This window comes from Salminus brasiliensis, chromosome 13, assembly GCF_030463535.1.
Source record: "Salminus brasiliensis chromosome 13, fSalBra1.hap2, whole genome shotgun sequence".
Taxonomy (NCBI): domain Eukaryota; kingdom Metazoa; phylum Chordata; class Actinopteri; order Characiformes; family Bryconidae; genus Salminus; species Salminus brasiliensis.
The window spans coordinates 28,770,889-28,790,880 of record NC_132890.1 but is presented as its reverse complement, the minus strand read 5'-3'; the positions used below and the strand labels follow the sequence as shown (position 1 = coordinate 28,790,880).

General features: G+C 39.6%; 1 protein-coding gene across 1 annotated transcript in view; it reads left to right on the top strand.

Moving 5' to 3' along the window:
* slc12a1 (solute carrier family 12 member 1) overlaps window positions 1-19,992 on the top strand; it is a 28,647-nt gene extending 8,655 nt beyond the window's left edge. The window contains exons 6-26 of the mRNA XM_072695578.1: window positions 499-609; window positions 1,061-1,172; window positions 1,375-1,502; window positions 1,819-1,903; window positions 4,232-4,383; window positions 4,634-4,741; window positions 5,268-5,391; window positions 5,798-5,899; window positions 6,118-6,273; window positions 7,686-7,785; window positions 8,660-8,771; window positions 9,086-9,226; window positions 11,194-11,300; window positions 11,937-12,019; window positions 12,769-12,894; window positions 14,829-14,957; window positions 15,725-15,836; window positions 16,439-16,525; window positions 16,640-16,775; window positions 17,181-17,248; window positions 17,706-19,992. Of these exons, the coding sequence (XP_072551679.1) occupies window positions 499-609; window positions 1,061-1,172; window positions 1,375-1,502; window positions 1,819-1,903; window positions 4,232-4,383; window positions 4,634-4,741; window positions 5,268-5,391; window positions 5,798-5,899; window positions 6,118-6,273; window positions 7,686-7,785; window positions 8,660-8,771; window positions 9,086-9,226; window positions 11,194-11,300; window positions 11,937-12,019; window positions 12,769-12,894; window positions 14,829-14,957; window positions 15,725-15,836; window positions 16,439-16,525; window positions 16,640-16,775; window positions 17,181-17,248; window positions 17,706-17,841 (2,415 nt within the window). The 3' untranslated portion in view covers window positions 17,842-19,992. The remainder of the gene's footprint in view (window positions 1-498; window positions 610-1,060; window positions 1,173-1,374; window positions 1,503-1,818; window positions 1,904-4,231; window positions 4,384-4,633; window positions 4,742-5,267; window positions 5,392-5,797; window positions 5,900-6,117; window positions 6,274-7,685; window positions 7,786-8,659; window positions 8,772-9,085; window positions 9,227-11,193; window positions 11,301-11,936; window positions 12,020-12,768; window positions 12,895-14,828; window positions 14,958-15,724; window positions 15,837-16,438; window positions 16,526-16,639; window positions 16,776-17,180; window positions 17,249-17,705) is intronic.

Below are 19,992 nucleotides of genomic sequence, written 5' to 3'. Positions count from 1 at the left end.
TAGGCCAGTCAGTGTAAGTTTGCAGATTGTAGTTAAAGTGTCTAGTCTTAGTCATATTCTTAGGGCCATTTGCAAACTAAAGCAACGGTGCTGATGTGGTGTATCAGTGTTGATGTGTGGTATATCAGTGTTGATGTGTGGTATATCAGTGTTGATGTGTGGTGTATCAGTGTTGATGTGGTATATCAGTGTTGATGTGTGGTGTATCAGTGTTGATGTGTGGTGTATCAGTGTTGATGTGTGGTATATCAGTGTTGATGTGTGGTGTATCAGTGTTGATGTGTGGTGTATCAGTGTTGATGTGTGGTATATCAGTGTTGATGTGTGGTGTATCAGTGTTGATGTGTGGTATATCAGTGTTGATGTGTGGTATATCAGTGTTGATGTGTGGTATATCAGTGTTGATGTGTGGTGTATCAGTGTTGATGTGTGGTATATCAGTGTTGATGTGTGGTGTATCAGTGTTGATGTGGTGTGGTGTGCTGTGCCTGTTTTTAGGTGAATAATGCAATTATGGTGGACGAGGTGAATGATATTAGGATCGTCGGCTGCATCACTGTGGTTCTGCTGCTGGGAATAGTTGGGGCTGGGATGGAGTGGGAAGCCAAGGTGAGACACTGTGACCTCTCAGACTCTGAGAGGCAGAACACTTGTCAGTTTGATGTCTCTGTAACATGATCTAATATAGATTAAATTTAAATGCATCTGACTGGTCTCTTATATGTGCATTCATAAACAAAATGACATGCTGTTGCACATTTTAGACACAGTTTATGTTTATTTAACAATAAAATAAAACCTAATAAATTAAATGTGCTATTAAGTAACATAATCCACATGACATTGTCAAATGTCATGTGGATTATATGAGTTTAAAGATTCTAGTCTAGTACAGTGTAATATGTCTTGTGTAATATTGATGAATTAAACATTTTTCACAATGAAAAAAACATAACTGTATATTCTGTTACCCAAACTGTTATTTTTACATCAAAATAATATTGGATATTGGGATATTGGAAGTTTACTGAAATCTCTACCTCTATCTCTCTCTCTGCAGGCTCAGATTGTGCTGTTGGTCATTCTCTTGGTGGCCATAGCTAATGTGTTTGTGGGCACTGCGATTCCTGCCACCGAGGACAAAAAGACTAAAGGCTTCTACAATTATCATGGTGACCATAACACAAATAGAGACTTACTGAGTTTTAATCATCTGTGATTTTAATGTGTAATGAAATAAATACAAATAAATTGAATCTGACCAATACAGTCAGTCAAACTGGCCCTCCAATACAACAGCATTTCACAGTGTTACTCAGTGTGTCAAATAAGGAATCATTCATTAAACGCTACTGTTTGTGTGGTCCTCTGCAGCGTCCATAATGGCGGAAAACTTTACTCCGAACTTCAGAGATGGAGAGACATTTTTCTCTGTCTTTGCCATTTTCTTCCCTGCTGCGACAGGAATCCTGGCTGGAGCTAACATCTCTGGAGACCTGAGGGTAATATCACAACGCAACCTGCTGAATATGCCCACTTTCACAACATCAGCAGGTCCCAGAAAATGTGTTACGCTGGATATCACCAACACAAGAAAACTTAATGCATTTCCTTGCCAGGTCTCTTGTTGCCATAGTGATACTGCAGTTTGTATTGATATTTCATCTAAAAAAATGAAATCTCTAGACTGACAGTGATGACTAAAAGACTACTTGAGGTAATCAGACAAAAAGGGCCCAGTTAGCACTGCTCCCTTCACTTGTTGTCATGTTGCTGAAGTAAACTGCTGTGTGTATGTGTGTGTGTGTGTGATTGCAGGATCCTCAGGAGGCTATTCCCATCGGCACCCTGCTGGCCATCTTCATCACAGGGGTGACCTACCTGGGCATTGCTCTGTGTGTCTGTGAGTACGAAGGCACTAAAAGCACTAACCTATGCTAACTTCACAGCCCCACAAGTTGCCACCATTTCCATTTAAACTCCTGTTGTCTGTTAATAACGTGAGGCCTTACTGACGTTGCGAAATTAGATAAAATAGGATGAATAATGAATCGTAGCAGAAGAAGCAAACCATTAGCATTTGCCTGTTTATCTTGGCATCATCCTGTCTGCTCCCTAGTGATGGCTGAATGGAAATGGGCTGACTGAATGAGTGTCCTGGTGTAAATCTGCCTCCAGAGGAATATAGATCAGCATGTAGAATTGAGCAGCACTTTGTGGGAGCTATCATAATTTTATTTTTGTATAAAAGATGTATGAGCCTTTTGTTCTTGTTGGATGCACTGTGTTTTTCCTGAGTGAAAAAATGAATTGCTAACACTTATTATTGGTTTTACTAATCTAAAATGAGAGCGATGTTTAACTGATATTCACGTTTCTTGTTCAGAATGAGAATTTCTGAACACTAATAGAATACAAAATTATGAATGTTGGGCTTTATTACGTCAATTGATTTAACATAAGTGAGGCGTCACATTATTATAGTGTGTGTAAACTATTAATAGTTTAATTTACAAACATAATATAAATTATTCAACCCCCATTTACCCCCCATTCTTTGCAGTAAAACCAATCAAATAAGACCCTTTAAACAGCTTAGCACAACCAACATAACAAATATTTTCTCCAAATTTACACCAAATGCCACTTTTAATGATGACTGCAGTCTCAGAATTATTCATCCCCTTCATGACAGTCATCTTTAGTACTCAGTACAGCAGCCTTTTGCTCTTATGACTTGCTGCAAATGTGATGCATAGCCAGACACCAACTTTTGGCTGGTCATATCCCATTCCTCATGGGCAGTGTCCTCCAGTTCTCTAACATTCTTGGCTTTGCTGCTGCAATCGTCCTCTTCAAATCCCACCAAAGATTTTCTATGGGTGACTGTGACGGCCACACCAGAATCTTCCAGGACTTTTTCTAAAACCAACCCTTGGTGGACTTTAAGGTATGCTTGGGATTATTGTCCTTTTGGAAGGTTCAAGGACGCCTAAGCTTCAGCTTCCTTACTGAAGGCATGATGTTTTCTGCTAGAATTTTTGATTGAATCCAGATTTGGTAAAAAATTCGGTTCAACTGTGTCTGAATTAATTGAGCTACCCCTCAACAGAAGATTTTCCCGCTATTACATTTCCGAATAGTACATGCTGAAAGGGCCTGAGATCCGCTGATATTGAGGGTGGATGCACTTTTTTATGGAGGAAAGGAGATTAAATGGCAGAAACCGCAGCCATTCAGGTCCTGTGGAAAGGGTTTTAGATTTGCTGGCATTCTGGGTGTAAATTTCAGGCCACCTATGACCAACTGTGGCTGCGTATGGTCTTGTTCTGGGTTTAATTTAGCACAACATGGCAAAATGCCACGTAGAGCTCAGAGTAATTGAACAGTGCTGGAAGTCACCTGTGACAACGCCAAATGACAGCGTGTGCCTCTTAATTAAAAATAATGGTACTGACTTTTTGGATGCTGTGGTACACAGCTCCTCTGGGGTGCCTAACAGTATCTAATAAATCACAAACTTCTTAAACAGACAACTTTAAGTGGATGAATTATTTATAAACTTATAGTCTCACTCAGGGATCGATGAGAGAATGAGACATTCGCGTTTGTTCTAATTTCATGAACAAATATTTTCTGCTGACCGTCAGTTAATCATCATTACAACTGACTGTTTATATATCATATACCAACTGCAACTGGTGCATCTACTGTTTTAAAGGGCCCATATTGTATTTTTTGTATATTTAGTCTTCTTAGAGATGTTTACCTGAATTTACAAACCTGAAACTTTTTATTTTAGAAATACTTGTAGAAACTGTCTTTATCCTTTAAAAATGAACAGGCTATTTTAAGACACACAAGACATACATTGGTATATGTAAAGTAGTCCTGTCCTGATTGTCTGCCTTTATTGTTCCTCCTTTATAAAGCTGTGTGACTGAATGGGCTAACCTCCTATAAGCTGAATGAGAAAGACTAGGCTAAACTGCTGTAGAATAAATGGACAGGGCTACACTGCTGTAGGTTAAATAAGGGAGACTAAACAGCTATAGACTGAATGGGCAGGGCTAAATTGCTGTAGGCTGAATGGGTAGGGAACATATTATGAACATATCATTTGGTTCTCCTTAAGTTTACACACTTGCCACAAGCTAATTTGCTTGTGATACAATCTAACACAATTCAGTACTGTTACTACAGAACTTACCCTCTGCCCCTCTTTGTCCAGCTGCTACGGTCGTCCGTGACGCGACTGGAAACAGAAATGACACCATTGCTCTTGGAGCCAGCTGCAACTTCTCTACTGCCTGTGATTTTGGCTATGACTTCTCCATCTGTGAGACCACCAAGTGCTCATATGGCCTCATGAACAACTTTCAGGTGAGACACTGACCGGACAGCCAGTGGGAGAAATATAAGATGGTTCGACCTGAAGCAGCTAATGTAGCTACCAAGTAATGGAAACGTATACCTCACAAATTAGCGCCGTGGAGTCTGTAATCTTAAATAGTCTTACTTGTGTGGATTCTGACACTGTATGAAATGTCTCATCTATAAACACAGACTAAAGTAAGGGTGATGATGACTTTGCAGCGCTTGACATCAACCCTCGCTATGTGTGTATGTTTAGGTGATGACTATGGTATCTGGGTTTGGACCCCTCATCACAGCAGGGACCTTCTCTGCTACAATCTCCTCTGCCCTCGCCTCTCTGGTTAGCGCTCCAAAAGTTTTCCAGGTGAGAGAACACAAAGTACTACCACACACTAGTAATGTGCAGTAGCAAACAGAATAGTATCACATCTCAAGTCTCAAGTGGTCCACTGAGCTACCTAAATACATCATTGACCGATGCCAGCTACATTTCACTGCTTGGTGACCATTTGCAGCTCTTCATGGTCTTCATGTTCCCCTACAATAAAGGGATATTCCAGCAGGGTAATGTAGTATGCCATCGGGCCCAAGTTATGCAGAATTGGTTAAAGGAGCTTTCTGAAGAGTTCTAATGAATGATGTGGCCTGCACGTTCGCCTGACATGAGCCCAATCTAGCATTTATGGGATGAGGTGGAGAGGTCCATTCGCAGCTAAGATCCTGCACCTACAATAGGGGGTCCTACACAACTCTAGTTCCTGTCCCATGACTTATGGCATGTCAGTGTAGTTTACATGGCAGGCTTGTAAGCTAACCCAAAGAGATTCAGATGAGTAGTGTGGTGTTTGTTTCCACATTATGACCCACTCCCGGCCTCACTTTGGTTTCAGGCTCTGTGTAAAGACAACATCTACAAGGCCCTTAAATTCTTCGCCAAAGGTTACGGCAAAAACAACGAGCCAATTCGGGGATATGTGCTCACCTTCATCATTGCTGTGGCCTTCATCCTCATTGGTGAGCATCAGAGCAGTGTGTGGTGACAACACACACACAAACATACACCATTGAACCATAACCCACCCATCTGTTCCTGGTGTCCATGCTGGTCTTTCACTATTCTAACACACCTGAGTCCTCAACTGGAAACTGCCAGGGAAATTAACAAGGTGCTCGACAGAACATTTCATCCTGCTCATAATCTCTCTTCCACTCACCAAATGTGAAATGCAGTGGTCAAGGGCAGCAGACAATAGGAAATGTCTACTTCTGCACTGGACATATGCTGTGGAATGTGAAGTGCAAGTCATCTATTCAAGCCTTTTCCCTTTATGGTTGACATGAGTGCATATTGGACATGTAGGTGCAGTATATATGGAATATGAACACTAAAATGAATCTCTGATGATACGTCTCTGTGCAGCTGAGCTGAACGTCATCGCCCCCATCATCTCCAACTTCTTTTTGGCCTCATATGCCCTCATCAACTTCTCCTGCTTCCATGCCTCCTATGCCAAATCTCCAGGTCAGTGTCTACTGCACCGTGCTGCATTTTACTGACGTCCTCTCACAGGACTCTGCTCTTAGATGCAGTGAAAGTGATTAATTTGTAAATAGATAAATGGGAACTTCCACCATTACTCAGTTTACATTAAAGAACCCAAAAGAACCTGTTTAATCTGTAGGAATCCTTCCTCAGCACTGATGACTTACTGTGAAATATGTGTGTCTGTGTTTGCATAGGCTGGAGGCCGGCGTACAAATACTACAACATGTGGTTGTCTCTGTTTGGGGCCATACTGTGCTGTGCCGTGATGTTTGTAATTAACTGGTGGGCCGCGCTGCTCACATATGCTATAGAGATCTTCCTTTACATCTATGTAACTGTCAAAAAACCAGGTAGGAACACAAACTTATATGCAACACATAATATCAGCCACATGGATATCAACCATTTCAAGCTAAAACTGTACACAAGCCATGCTAAGTAACAAATTGTCCAAGCTATGGTAATATACTACACTCAACATGCTAGATACGCTACATGCTACAACATGCTAACATATCATCCCTTAAAATAAGCCAACACACAACACACATCATGCTAACATGTCATCCAGACTGAGCTAATTTACCCTAAGACACTATAATAAGATATTATACTTTTTTTTTCAGGCTAAGCTTTTATACTACAATTAACACATTAATGAATCACCTAAGATATGGTAATATAAATATGATATACTATGCCAGCAATCCAAGCTAATCATAGACCCTGAAGAGTGAAGTGTGAGTATACTGCCCATGCCAAGGTAGTATTCTACAAACAACACACTAATATATATCACCCACCTAAGCTAATATACAATATACAACATACACCCATATGGACAAAAGTACTGGGACACACCTCATAATCACTGAATTCAGGTGGTCAACAGGGGTCACCCCGGCAGGATTATTAGGGATTATGAACACACAACACCTCTTTTCATGAATGAATTCAGTTACTTTGAGATGCACCCTTTGACACAGATGTGCAAATGCACACACCCACACACACAACTTGCATAGGCCCTGTAGAGAAGCAATGCCAATAGAATAGAACATGCCAATGAACATGAACATGCCTAATGCCAGGCATGGGCTAAAGTAGTATAAAGCTGTGGAGCAGTAGAACTGTGTTCTCTAGAATGATTGTGCTCCGTCCAGTACTTTTGGCATGAGCTGAGGAGTTGGGGATTAGGTCGGGTGGTGATCATCCAACATCCTGATTTTTTTAACAACCAACTTTTTTAATACCTTTGCTTTTAGAATATACAAAAATGAGCAGGTGTCACAATAAGTTTTTGTCTATATAGTGTATAAGTATATGTATGTTTTCTATGTATGTATATAAGCTCTGTTCTGATTGACTGCCCTGTGCCTCATTCATTAAGGCAGTGCAAACTAGCGGGGCTAAACCGCTGTTGAGTAGGCATGGATTATGCAAATCCAAAAAATCCTTTTGCAGCTTGTTTCGATAGATGGACTGTATGGACTGTGTACACACTGCATTACACTTTTATTTAGAGTGAGAACAGTTGGTTTTTCATGATATGGACTCTAAGTGAAATGGAAACCTCAAGACTAGAGGGATCAAAGTTATGCTCTTTGAATTTGTATGCTAGAATAAGAAATATGAAATAAAGTCAAATAACTCAGGTAAACCTGCTTCCATCAACTGTGCACTGGATGAAGGAGAGAACAGAACAGCATGGCTTCAGTCCAGTCACTGAACAGAAAGTTAATTCGAGCTCTCTTTCCTGCAGATGTGAACTGGGGTTCGTCCACACAGGCCGTGACGTTTGTGAACGCTGTGAACAACGCACTGACTTTATCAGGAGTGGATGAACACGTCAAAAACTTCAGGTACAACCTGTTGAATATTCTGACTACCCTTATTCACTCAGCCTGTACTATTGCAGAGTCTGAAATACATATTAAAGAAAGACCTGTCCAGTTTATTGGGTGTAACATTTTAAAATAAGCTCAGTAATACTTCAAGAGTATTTGTATTGATTATTTGATTAAGAATCTGAGTTTGGTGAATGTCAGGCGAACACTACCTGCTAGACTTGCACACAGAGTGCACATGATACAGTTTTTGGAGCAAGCTCCATCAAAATGTGGTTTGAACTGTTTTGGCGTGGGCGGGCTAATGTCTAAGGTCTGCACAAGGGCATAAATGCCCATGGACACACTTTAACATCTAGTGTAAAGCCTTGCTAGAAGATTGAAGACTGTTAGAGCAGCAAATATATTAATTCTTGGTCATGGTTTTGAAACAGAATGTCCAACATGGTCATATACTGTCAGTTGTCCACATACCTTTAGTCATATATTGTATGACTATAGCGCACGGTTCTGTCCTTTACATGGTATAAAACCCATACATGTTATGAAGGTTCTTCACAGATCTATTATACAAAAAAAGATTCTTAATCAAAAAGGTTCTTTAGGGAAGTGGTTCTTATAAGGCATCCCTCCTAAGTTTAAAAGTGTAAAACTTCTTACTTTGTTGATCCACATTTTCCACTTTCCTTGGTGTAATCATAGGCTGTTGTTCTGGTCTACAGTAATCTGAGATTGTCTAATGTTGTTTATAGTAAATGAATGTTCTTTGTTGTTTTGTGGGCTTTGAGATAAGGCTAGCCTGTTCTGATATTAAATTTGATGTTAGGATATGAGACAGACTCATGTTGTGTGTATAATGTGAATTGTTTTTATCTCTTCTGTCCCTCAGGCCTCAGTGCATTGTGCTGACCGGAGCACCTAAAACGCGGCCGGCTCTGCTGGACCTGGCTCACTCTTTCACCAAAAACTACGGCCTCTGTATCACCTGTGAAGTCTTTGTGGTGAGGGCTTTTTAGCTTTTCTATAACATCTGTTGTTTCTGATACATTTTCTCTGATATCCATGTCATTCTGGAATACAAGTATATGTACCTGTCCTTATACTCATTTGCCACACAAAGTAAAACCCCCAGCAACACACCTGTGCCTGATACATGCAGCACACACACACACACACACACACACACACACACACACACACACACACACACACACACACACTATTATTTCTCTGTATTCCATTGAGAAAGGTGTTTACTGTATCTACTGTATCTACTGTACCTATATCTGACTGTATGTGTGATTTGGTGTTGCAGGGTTCGCGGTTGGAGTGGCAGCAGGAGATGAGTGACTCCATAGAGAAGAATCAGGTCTGGTTAAATGAGCAGAAGAGGAAAGCGTTCTACGCCTCTGTCGCTTCCAACAGCTTCCGTGAGGGAGCGGCGAGTGTACTGCAGGTCAGAACTATAACACTAGAAAATACTGCAAATCCTGTACTGTAGATCAGACCACTAACATTGAGACAGGGATTGCTCTGGGCAGGCTGGAAAATACTACATGATCAGACCACCAGAAACTACTACTACTAACACCAGAAAATACTAAACAGCCTGTACTTTACATCAGACGACTAACATCACAAAATACTAAATGTACTGTACTGTAGATCAGACCACTGACATCACAAAATACTAAATGTATTGTACTGTAAATCAGACCACTGACATCACAAAATACTAAATGTATTGTACTGTAAATCAGACCACTAACATCACAAAATACTAAATGTATTGTACTGTAGATCACACCACAAACACCACAAACTACTAAAAACCAGGCACTGTTTTTGTGAATCCAACAACTAACATCAACAATTAAATAGCTCCACTAATCTGATAAATACTAAATTTATCCACTCTAGACCAGAGAAAATGCTGTAGAGTACAATACTAGACAAACCTTACTGCAACATATACTATACTCTACTGTAGATCAGATATATTGCAGAAAAGATGCCTAGCAGACATATTCAGCTAGATGACTAATCTTCATAAAATATACATAAATGTTTATTTAAAGTGGATTGTAAGTGTATGCATATCTAGAGTTTCATTTAACCTGGGTCACCCACATACACTGGCAGATCAGACAGATACTGCTGCAGAATATCTTCCACAGGCTTTGCTGTGGAAAACTGTGCTTGTACTTTTAGTCAGGCTTCCACTACCATTACACATTTATCAAAATGTACACCACTATCAGCGTAGATACGGATGCATCAGGACTTCAGACTGAGGTAAGATTAGAGCAGCTGATGGCCGACAGCCTGCACAATAAACCTGGATAAAGAGCGCAGATTGAAATAACACCAGTGGCTGTTTTAGGGTGCCATAAACATGATATCTCATGTGAAGATGGTACCAATATGATATCCAGTATTGTTTCAGAGCTGAAGAAACAGTAGAAAATGCCTGATTGGATATTTGAGAATCTGAACAATGTATAAAAATAAATTCTGTTAGAAGTCTAGCCTGAAATATCACACAATTACTCGTATTGCTGGTCACTTGATAACAGCAGTAGCCTAGTGGTACACTCTTAAAGGGACAATATTATGTAAAACAATGAATTTTTCTTATTTTTGGAAATAAAAGTGTGTGCTGCAGTGAGTAAACACTGTTAAAGGTTTAAAACTAACTGTTTACTCATCTTAGTCATAACACTTAGTCATAAAAACAGCCAGTTTTTAATTTACTGGTTACTAATGTCACAAACAATCCCTTTACATATAATACTTATAATAAAGTATATATAAAAAACATATAATTACTTATAAAAAAAAATATATATATATATATCTTATATAAAAAATAAAATGTAGTATATGGAATCAACAACTAGAGTCATTTGTGCTAAGAATGTGAGACAGGGGAACCCTTTTTGGTCATACATAGAACCATTTTGAACCAGTTCATATTTCACTTCTTAGCCATGTACAAAAGTTTTTTCCACCAGTGCAAAGAGCTTTTTAACCTGGAAAAGAACCATTCAAGCATCCAAATGGGTCTTGAAGAACCCTCATTAATAAGAGTCATATTATATCCAAGTATTATACCATAATTCAAATTATCATACAGTCCCTTTATGTATTGTACACATTTGCAGTGTAAAGATGAAATTTCCTGATAGTTGTATATATACATGTATATGTGTTTTTTTTCTGTAGGCTACACTCTGAACAAGCTGTACTGAAAAAGAGCTCTTTGACTCATTGGAGCTATATAATAATTCCCTTCAAAGAACCATTTACAATACCATTTCAAAAGCGAAATTGTAAAATCGTACTTCCACAAAAAGTGTAAAGATTACTAATAAAAAAGCTGAGCTGTAAAATGTCTAATAGATGATTCTGTCTGTGCTGCAGGCTTCAGGACTGGGGCGGCTAAGACCAAACACACTGATGTTGGGCTTTAAAAGAGAATGGAGGAACGCACACATTGCGGACATTCAGGCATATGTAGGACTGTTACAGTACGTTACACACACACATACATATTTACTCTCCAGTAAACGCCTTGTGTACACTGTCCATCAAGTTTAAGCAAAAGTGTTCTGTTTAGTACTGAAAAGGCTTTTTAGGCTTGTAACAATAGTGGAGCCCTTTCTGGTGCTTCCTAGAACCATTTTCAAAAGGTTCTAAAACATAGATGATACTCAGTGCCAAATGATTCCATATAAAATCAGTGTTGCTGTATTTGGGGCTGTTATGCTTAGTGAACCCCAGTACAGAACGGATCAAGTTTAAATGTTTCCAATGTTCAAGCTTTCAAAAGCAGCAGAGCTACTGTAGAGCCATCAATCACCACCAAGAACAGCCATATCTGGAACATTTAGTTAATTAAACTATGAATATTTAGAGGCACAGTCTCAGTGCAGCCCTATCAGCATTATCCACCCCAACGTACGTTGATTAGAATCATGACATGGCACTGATTTGTCCAACATTAGTATCAGTATTATTGACAGTGCTAGTTTTAGTATAAAGACACACCCCTTTTATCCCTTGTTGTGATGTCAGCGCTCATCAGCACAAGAGTTTTAGTTTGTACTTTTAACAGTACGAGCAGTTTGGAAAACAAAGATAGATCTCTTGTTTCATCCCTTTAGTGACGCGTTTGATTTTGAGTATGGGATGGTGATGCTGAGACTGAATCAGGGGCTGGACATCTCACACATCCTCGCAGCTGAAGGTAAACAACAACAAAAAAGAAAAACAACACAGACTGAGAAACATTATAGTTTTATTATAGTTACCAGTCCCCTCTTTGTACACTCTTTGTATACAGGTTTACAGTTACAGTCTGTAGCTCATCTGTTACTGCATAGTGTATCAGCTCACATCTACCCCATTCACCACCGTAAAAGTGTCCACTGACCTGGTATTATATGGGAGGTGGGCCAGCACTTTTGTGTACTTTTACACACCCATTTTCCAACTGTTTTGCAAGTGTTAGAGTCTGTAACTGTGAATGTCACTTTATTCCCGTATGAATGAAAAGCCCATCAGAGTAAATTTGGCATAGATTGCGTGTGGAGTTATAGACTAGAAATAAGAGAAACAAAAACTTTACACTTCTATTGTGACGGTCTGTCATAAGTGCTTGTGTAATTAATCCAGCTAAGCCGATAAACACTCAACTATGAACCCTCCAAACAGTCCACTTAGATAAAGACTTTTGAAGGACTTCAGAGCATTAAAACATTTATCAGATATCAGCTTTTGAGAAATCATAAAAAGAATTTGCAGGATCTCCGCCGAGAGAAAGTTGACTGAAGGACAGTGGCTGTTTGTCTGCATTAGTGTGTGTGTGTGTGTGTGTGTTTTCAGTACTATCTATTAAAGATGTTATAACCCATTCTGTCCAAAAGGACACTACAAAGAAACCAACATAGCCATGGCATACTGTAACTTGTGTGTGTATGTGTGTGTTTGTTGCAGAGGAGATGGAGAGGATGCTTCTGGAGCAGCAGGCGCTGGAGATAGAGGAGAATGGCTTCCAGGAAGGAGGGAAAGGATTTTTTAAAAGAGCCCGAAAACCATCAAAAAAAGTGCTAGCCACCAGAGGTACTGACGGAGTACTGCTTATTATAGGTCGCTTTGGCTTTTTGGTTGTGTATATTACACAGACAGAGACATATATACTCTACAGCTAGGTTTTTATCTATTAAAGGAAGAAAATAAAGTTTTCCATGATATGGTTACTTGAATTATTTTGTTTAATCTTGGCCAAAGCTTAATTTCAAAAAGATCTTTAATCTCAGTGTAACTGCTGTGAATAAACAAGACGAATTAAAAACAAATCTAAATAAAAAAATATAAATAAAAGCATAAAGTACTAAAATACTACAGTTTTGTTTATGAATGCCTTTGTTTTTGTTCCTATATCATCAGATAATCTCTCACAGCAGAAATGAGGGCAAATGTCCAACCATGAGTCCATGAGTTCAACTGAACTAGACCGGACTTTAAGCTATATGTTTATGTTTGTGCGTGTGCGTGTGTGTGTGTGTGTGTGTGTGTGAGAGAGAGAGAGAGAGAGAGAGAGAGAGAGAGAGAGAGAGAGAATGGCCTGTAGCACAGTTAAGTGCTTTTAGACTACAGAAAGCATTTATCAAATGAAACTGGTGTAACACCACCTTCTTTATGTTTATGGTTGGGTGTTTTTATTTGTATTATTTTCTATATATATTTATATATTTAGCTTTTCAGTCAGAAGACGAAAGAGTCTGGCCATTACAATAAAATCCAATTAAAGTCTCTCTGAGAAACCATCTGTGCTGCTGTAATCTAATAACACACTCACTCTCATCATGGCCAGGGTTTTTGGACTCGAGTTAAGAGCAGTCACCCCCTGAGACAGACGCAGAATTTGGCAGAACACTCACAGTCTGTCTGGGACAGAAACACACTCCTCACTGAAATTAGCCATATTTACACTGGATGGGACTGGAAGAAAAGAAAAAAGTATGAAAAATAGCATAGATACACAGACACAACTGGGGGTATTTAGAATAGAAAAATATTTGTAAGATATATATATTTACCATAAAATAGACATGAAAGCAGCATTTGGATAGCAGGAATAAATGACATAATGTTATGGAACACAGCACAGTGCATGTCAATATACTGTTAGCATTGAGCTGTACAGAGTAATTCTGAGCTGTACAGAGTAATTCAACACAGATCAAATTTTGAGGTTTTTCAATTGTTTTCCTCAGTTCCATCAAGTATACTCTAAAAATCTGCTGACTGTACTCATTAAAACTGCACAAACGTTCTGCCTTAATTCATTCAAGTAAATGTTACTCAATAATATTAAAGAAGCATTTCAATAAAGGAATGATCATGATGGATCATTGACACCATTGCAGCTGATCGGCCAAGACATCTTTGCTGCCTGATGTCTTCTTTAGTTTACAGTGAGAGATAGTGCAGCTAACAAACACTGGACTTGGACTGTCATCAATCTTATCATCGTAAACACACCCCCAAAAACGTCTCCCTACCCATCTCTCAAATCACATGCAAACAAAATGACTTGGTTCAGCACAATCAAAGTGATGTGGTTTAGAACACGGTATGATGTTGTTTACAGAGCTGAACAGTGGCTGCCGCTTTGAGTAACAGTCCTATATTGAGTTGAATTGCTTATATTAGGTCTATTTAGAATTTTGTGCCAGTTCGCTTTTTCAAAGAGTTGATTATGTAAGTTCTTTTCATAGATTTTTGAAGCAAATAAATTCTTTGGGCATAGGCAAAGTCCAAGTCCAGTTTTCCTAACTTGCAATAGTGTGTTATTCCAACCGCAGTGAAATTCGATTCTTTAGTGTTACACTGGAGCTACTAGGCTAAAGGATTGACTGTGTAATAATAGCTTATGTCATCAAACATCTTGCTGGTTGCTTCCATTATAGTTTTTGCTCATCAGTTAATGTGTCCAGAATTTTGACTTCTGTACCCTCATCTCATTTACATGTATCTCTCTCTCTCTCTAGCCTCATTGGAGGTTCCTCACACTTCAGACGTGGCAAAGATGAATCAGCGCCTGGTGGAGGCCAGCTCTCAGTTTAAGAAAAAGCAGGGCAAAGGCACCATCGACGTTTGGTGGCTATTTGATGATGGAGGTACGAAGAGAAAGTGTGTAGTGTAGCTGGAGTTGGCTGAAGGGAAAATCTGCTGCTGTGTAATCCCTGTGCTGCTGTGTAATCTCTGTGCTGCTGTGTAATCCCTGTGCTGCTGTGTAATCCCTGTGCTGCTATGTAATCCCTGTGCTGCTGTGTAATCCCTGTGCTGCTGTGTAATCTCTGTGCTGCTGTGTAATCCCTGTGCTGCTGTGTAATCCCTGTGCTGCTATGTAATCTCTGTGCTGCTATGTAATCTCTGTGCTGCTGTGTATTCCCTATGCTGCTATGTAATCTCTGTGCTGCTGTGTAATCCCTGTGCTGCTATGTAATCTCTGTGCTGCTGTGTAATCCCTGTGCTGCTATGTAATCTCTGTGCTGCTGTGTATTCCCTATGCTGCTATGTAATCTCTGTGCTGCTGTGTAATCCCTGTGCTGCTATGTAATCTCTGTGCTGCTGTGTATTCCCTGTGCTGCTATGTAATCTCTGTGCTGCTGTGTAATCCCTGTGCTGCTATGTAACCTCTGTGCTGCTGTGTGATCTCTGTGCTGCAGTGTAATCTCTGTGCCACTTTGTAATCTGTGCTGCTATGTAATCTCTGTTGCTGTGTAATTTCTGCTGCTTTGTAATCTCTGAGCTGTTGTGTAATCTCTGCTAATGTGTAATCTCTGTGCTGCTGTGTAAACTCTATGCTACTGTGTAATCTGATCTCTGTACTACTGTGCAATCTCTGTGGCACTGTGTAATCTGTTTAATATCTTTTTTGCAGGTTTAACTCTGCTGCTGCCATACATTCTGACCACGAGGAAGAAGTGGAGGGATTGTAAATTACGCATTTTTGCTGCAGGCCAGCCGGACCGTATAGAGCAGGACAAAGAAGAGTATGTCATGCACAAACATAACATCAGCTCGGACACAAAACATCAACCAAGCTTTGTAAAGTAATGCCTGGACTGCAAGATGTTTTTAAATCATGAAAAACTTTGCAAATGTGAGAGACGGCACACATAACAACACATAACAACACATTCCACTTCTGTCCTTAATGATCTTGCAGGCATCACAAGCTCTCCCACTCTGCAAGCTTTTCCCAAAGCAAAGCATCACACATTCTTAAATCATCACCAGTCCAGAGTCCTGAACAGCTGTTCTGTCTCTCTGAACCTGTGAACTCACAGAATGTCCCCTAAACAAATGGGACATTAGGTCAAAACACAAACACAACAGAGGACATTAAGGTTTGGATTTCTGTGCCAGTTATGTTTGAATTTAGCAGCGTACAAGAATATTTGTTTATATATGTTTAATATTTATGATAAAACTTGGAATGATCACAACTGGACTCTGAGCAGATTGGAGGGGAAAGGATTTGATTATTTACACCCCATTCTATTTAAGACCGGGGTAAAGGATCATCATTGGCGGTTGTTGTTTGATTGCATATGAGATTGCAGCTCATACTCAGTGTGTATGCGTGTTTCAGAATGCAGTCCCTGCTGAAGAAGTTCAGGATCAAGTGTACTGACATCAGCATCATCAGTGACCTTCATATGCGGCCAACCGCAGAAAAGTAATCACCCTAAAACTCAAACTCTCACACTTAATATGGATAAAGGAAATATGAATATGAAAAAAGCCACCACGCTCCAAAGCTCACCTTCTGTGTGTGTGTGTGTGCTTTCAGCTGGAGGTTGTTTGAGGACATGATCGAGCCGTTCCGTCTGCATGAGGGCTCAAAGGACACGGCACAGGCTGAAGCTCTGAGGAAAGAACATCCGTGGAAAATCACTGACGCTGAACTCGACCACTTTGACGAAAAGGTAGAACGTTGTGACCTGTAAATTCATAAATATCAATCAACCAATCAATCCATCAGTAGATGTTTTACACTGTTTGCAGTGTAAAAAAACTGTACATTTTACAAAAAACAACTGGCAGAGGACTTATCTGCCTTTTTCTGTAGCCTTCCAGGGGCACTACTGTAATTGTAATATACAGAAGGATGCTGTGGTTATATATGACAGGAGTTACGGTATAAACTCAGATCGTATGTAATCTTGACAGTATATAGTACAATACAGGCTGTAGAGTTACATTTCAATCCAGTCAATGAAAGGACAGATGGATAGACTCAATGGAGCCATCAGAGATTAGATGAGTGGATATGTGGAGGTATGAACTGAGGAATGAATGCATTTGGGTTATGGTGTGATTTCTCTGTGCAGACGTGTCTGCAGGTGCGGCTGAATGAGCTGCTGCAGGAAAGCTCCAGAGCAGCTAAACTCATCATAGTGTGAGTAAACACACTTGATTTACCTGTCCCACCTTGTGCACACGCACCATATACACTAACACTCACCATGCACACCTGTCTTAGGTTCCACATAAGTTATAATATGTATTATGTGTACACGCTCATACCTTCAGACACACACATGCACATACAGTAGTATTTTGTCTCTCTCACTGACAAGTGGATCCAGGGAAGCATGCTGATGATTTTGTAGATACTGAATAATTCAATAACGTTTCTTCTTATTGGGTGCTAAATATAATATATAATAGACAATTAATAATTTATATTCATAGTAGATAAAGAATGAAGAATTCATAGTGGATACTACATAATTCATAGTAGACACTGAATAATCTATGAAAGATAGTAAATAAGTCTTAGTAGATACTGAATCATTTATAATATGCACTAAATAATGTGTCTGTGTGTGTGTATGTGTGTGTGTGTACTGTAGGAGCATGCCTATTGCCCGGAAAGGCTCTGTTTCTGACCACCTGTACATGGCTTGGCTGGAAGCTCTGACCAAAAACCTCCCTCCAACCCTGCTGGTTCGCGGAAACCACAAGAGCGTTCTGACCTTCTACTCATAAAACACTGAACCTCGCGGAACACACACTACTGCTGTGTCCCAATTCAGAACACACACCAGGACTGTGTCCCAGTTATACACTAAACACTAACACTATATAATGCTATACACTGTGAACTAATTTTACTAGTACATAAGCCAGGTTAGTGCACAAAATATTACCATACTGCTCCGTGCAGTGCTGACTGCAAGTGATGAAACACTTATGTTATTATGGTAATGTATAACACCAGATTTCCCCATTGTCAAAACAGCATTTGCACACCACCAGTAATAGTACATTTATTAGTGAAGAACAGTATAGCATTAGTATAGTATGGTATACTTTTGGTTTTAACACACCTTTTGTCCCCTCAAGCTGAGTGGCCACTTGTGTACTGTATGCACCTTTTCATTTGGTTATGTTTAAAATGACTTAAAATAGATGTAATTATTTTATTTTTTTGCAATCAACAAAAATTGGCAATTATTACAAACAGTTATTTGGACACAGTGTGTACACAGTGAAATATTTCATGTAGATAGGTATTCAGATTCATTCCTTTAGTACTTGGTTAAAGCCTCAAGTGTTCTTGGATTTGATCCTACAAGCTTGGCGCACCCTGCGTTTGGACATTTTTCCTTTTTTTCTTGGCAGAGTCGTTCAAGCACAACCAGCATGAATAGGGAGCGTTGGTACACGGCCATTTTCAGATCTCTCCAGAAATGCTCCACTGGGTTCAGGTCCGGACTCTTGCTGGGCCACTTCAGGACTTTCACAGTTTTCCCAAAGCCACTCCTGTGTCTTTGTGGCAGTATATGCTTTGGGCATTGTCTTGTTGAAATGTGAACTTCCATCCTAGCCTGAGATCCTGAGTACTCTGATAAAGTGTTTTCACTCAGGAATGCTCTGTAGCTTTCAACATCCATCTTTCCCTCAACCTTGACTATTCTTGCTGTCTCTGCAGAAGAACAACCCCACAGCATGATGGTACCACCACTGTGTTTGACTATATTAATGAGGTGATGCCCAGTGCCTCATTTCCTACACACACACTGTTGAAAATTGTGGCCAAATAGTTTGATATTAGCTTCATCAGACCAGAGAATATTTTGCTTCTCATTGTCTGGACATCATTCAGGTGCCTTTTGGCAAACTCCCAGCATGCTTTCATTTGCCTTTTGGTGAGAAATGGCTTCCATCTGTTCCAAAACTGCCAGTGATTCCACAGTTCTTTCATTTGAGAATGATAGAGGTCACTGTGCACTTTCAGTGCTGCAGCAAATGTTCTTGTATCCTTCCCTGGATCTGTACCTTGACTTAATTCTTTTTAAATACATTTAAATACATTTGAATAACACTCCAAAAAACGTTTTTTGCTTTTGTGATTGTGGAGTAGTATCTGTAGATGGATCAGACAACAAACACTGAATCCATTTTAAGATGTTAAGACACACTAGGAAACTAGGGTTATTGTTCAGTACACTGCTGGGACACAGCACGCCACAAGTTACAGCAGGGGATGGGACACTGCTGCCCTCTGGTGTAACAATACAGCAATCGCAGTGGCTTGTGTGTATGTGTACATTGTAAATGTCTACAGTATGAAAAAATACAGAATGGCTGGTGAAGAACAGGCTTATCGTTGCTGTTGCAACACAAATCACATTTCTATTGGTCCATTTAGTTCATGAAATGTACACACAGTGTAAAGAGCAGCTGGTGTTAAAATAAGAAATAATGAAATACTGGGAAGTTAGAGTTAGGAGGTTTGGATATGACATCTACAGCGGGGTGCTTTCACACCTCATCCTGTGTGTCCAGAGAGTAAAGGTAACAGTTAGGAAAGCATTCTGCTGCCTAATCCCAGCAGGACTGTGTCTGCTCGGTGAGTGTAAGCTACAGTACCTGGCTAACATTAATATATAAATGATAGAATTTATAAGAGTGGAAAATGGGAGTAAGTAATTTATAAAAGGTATGAGTGGTGTTTTGCAGTATCTTATATTTTGCATTGTAGGCTTTTGTATAAAAAAGTATCTTCGGGGTTGTTAATGTTCTTAATGAAGTATGATTTCTCTCTATGGGTCTTTTGGGGTTTTCATATATACGTACAGTCAATGTTTATTATTTTGTACACTGAAATTTACACAATAAAATACTTTAAATCTC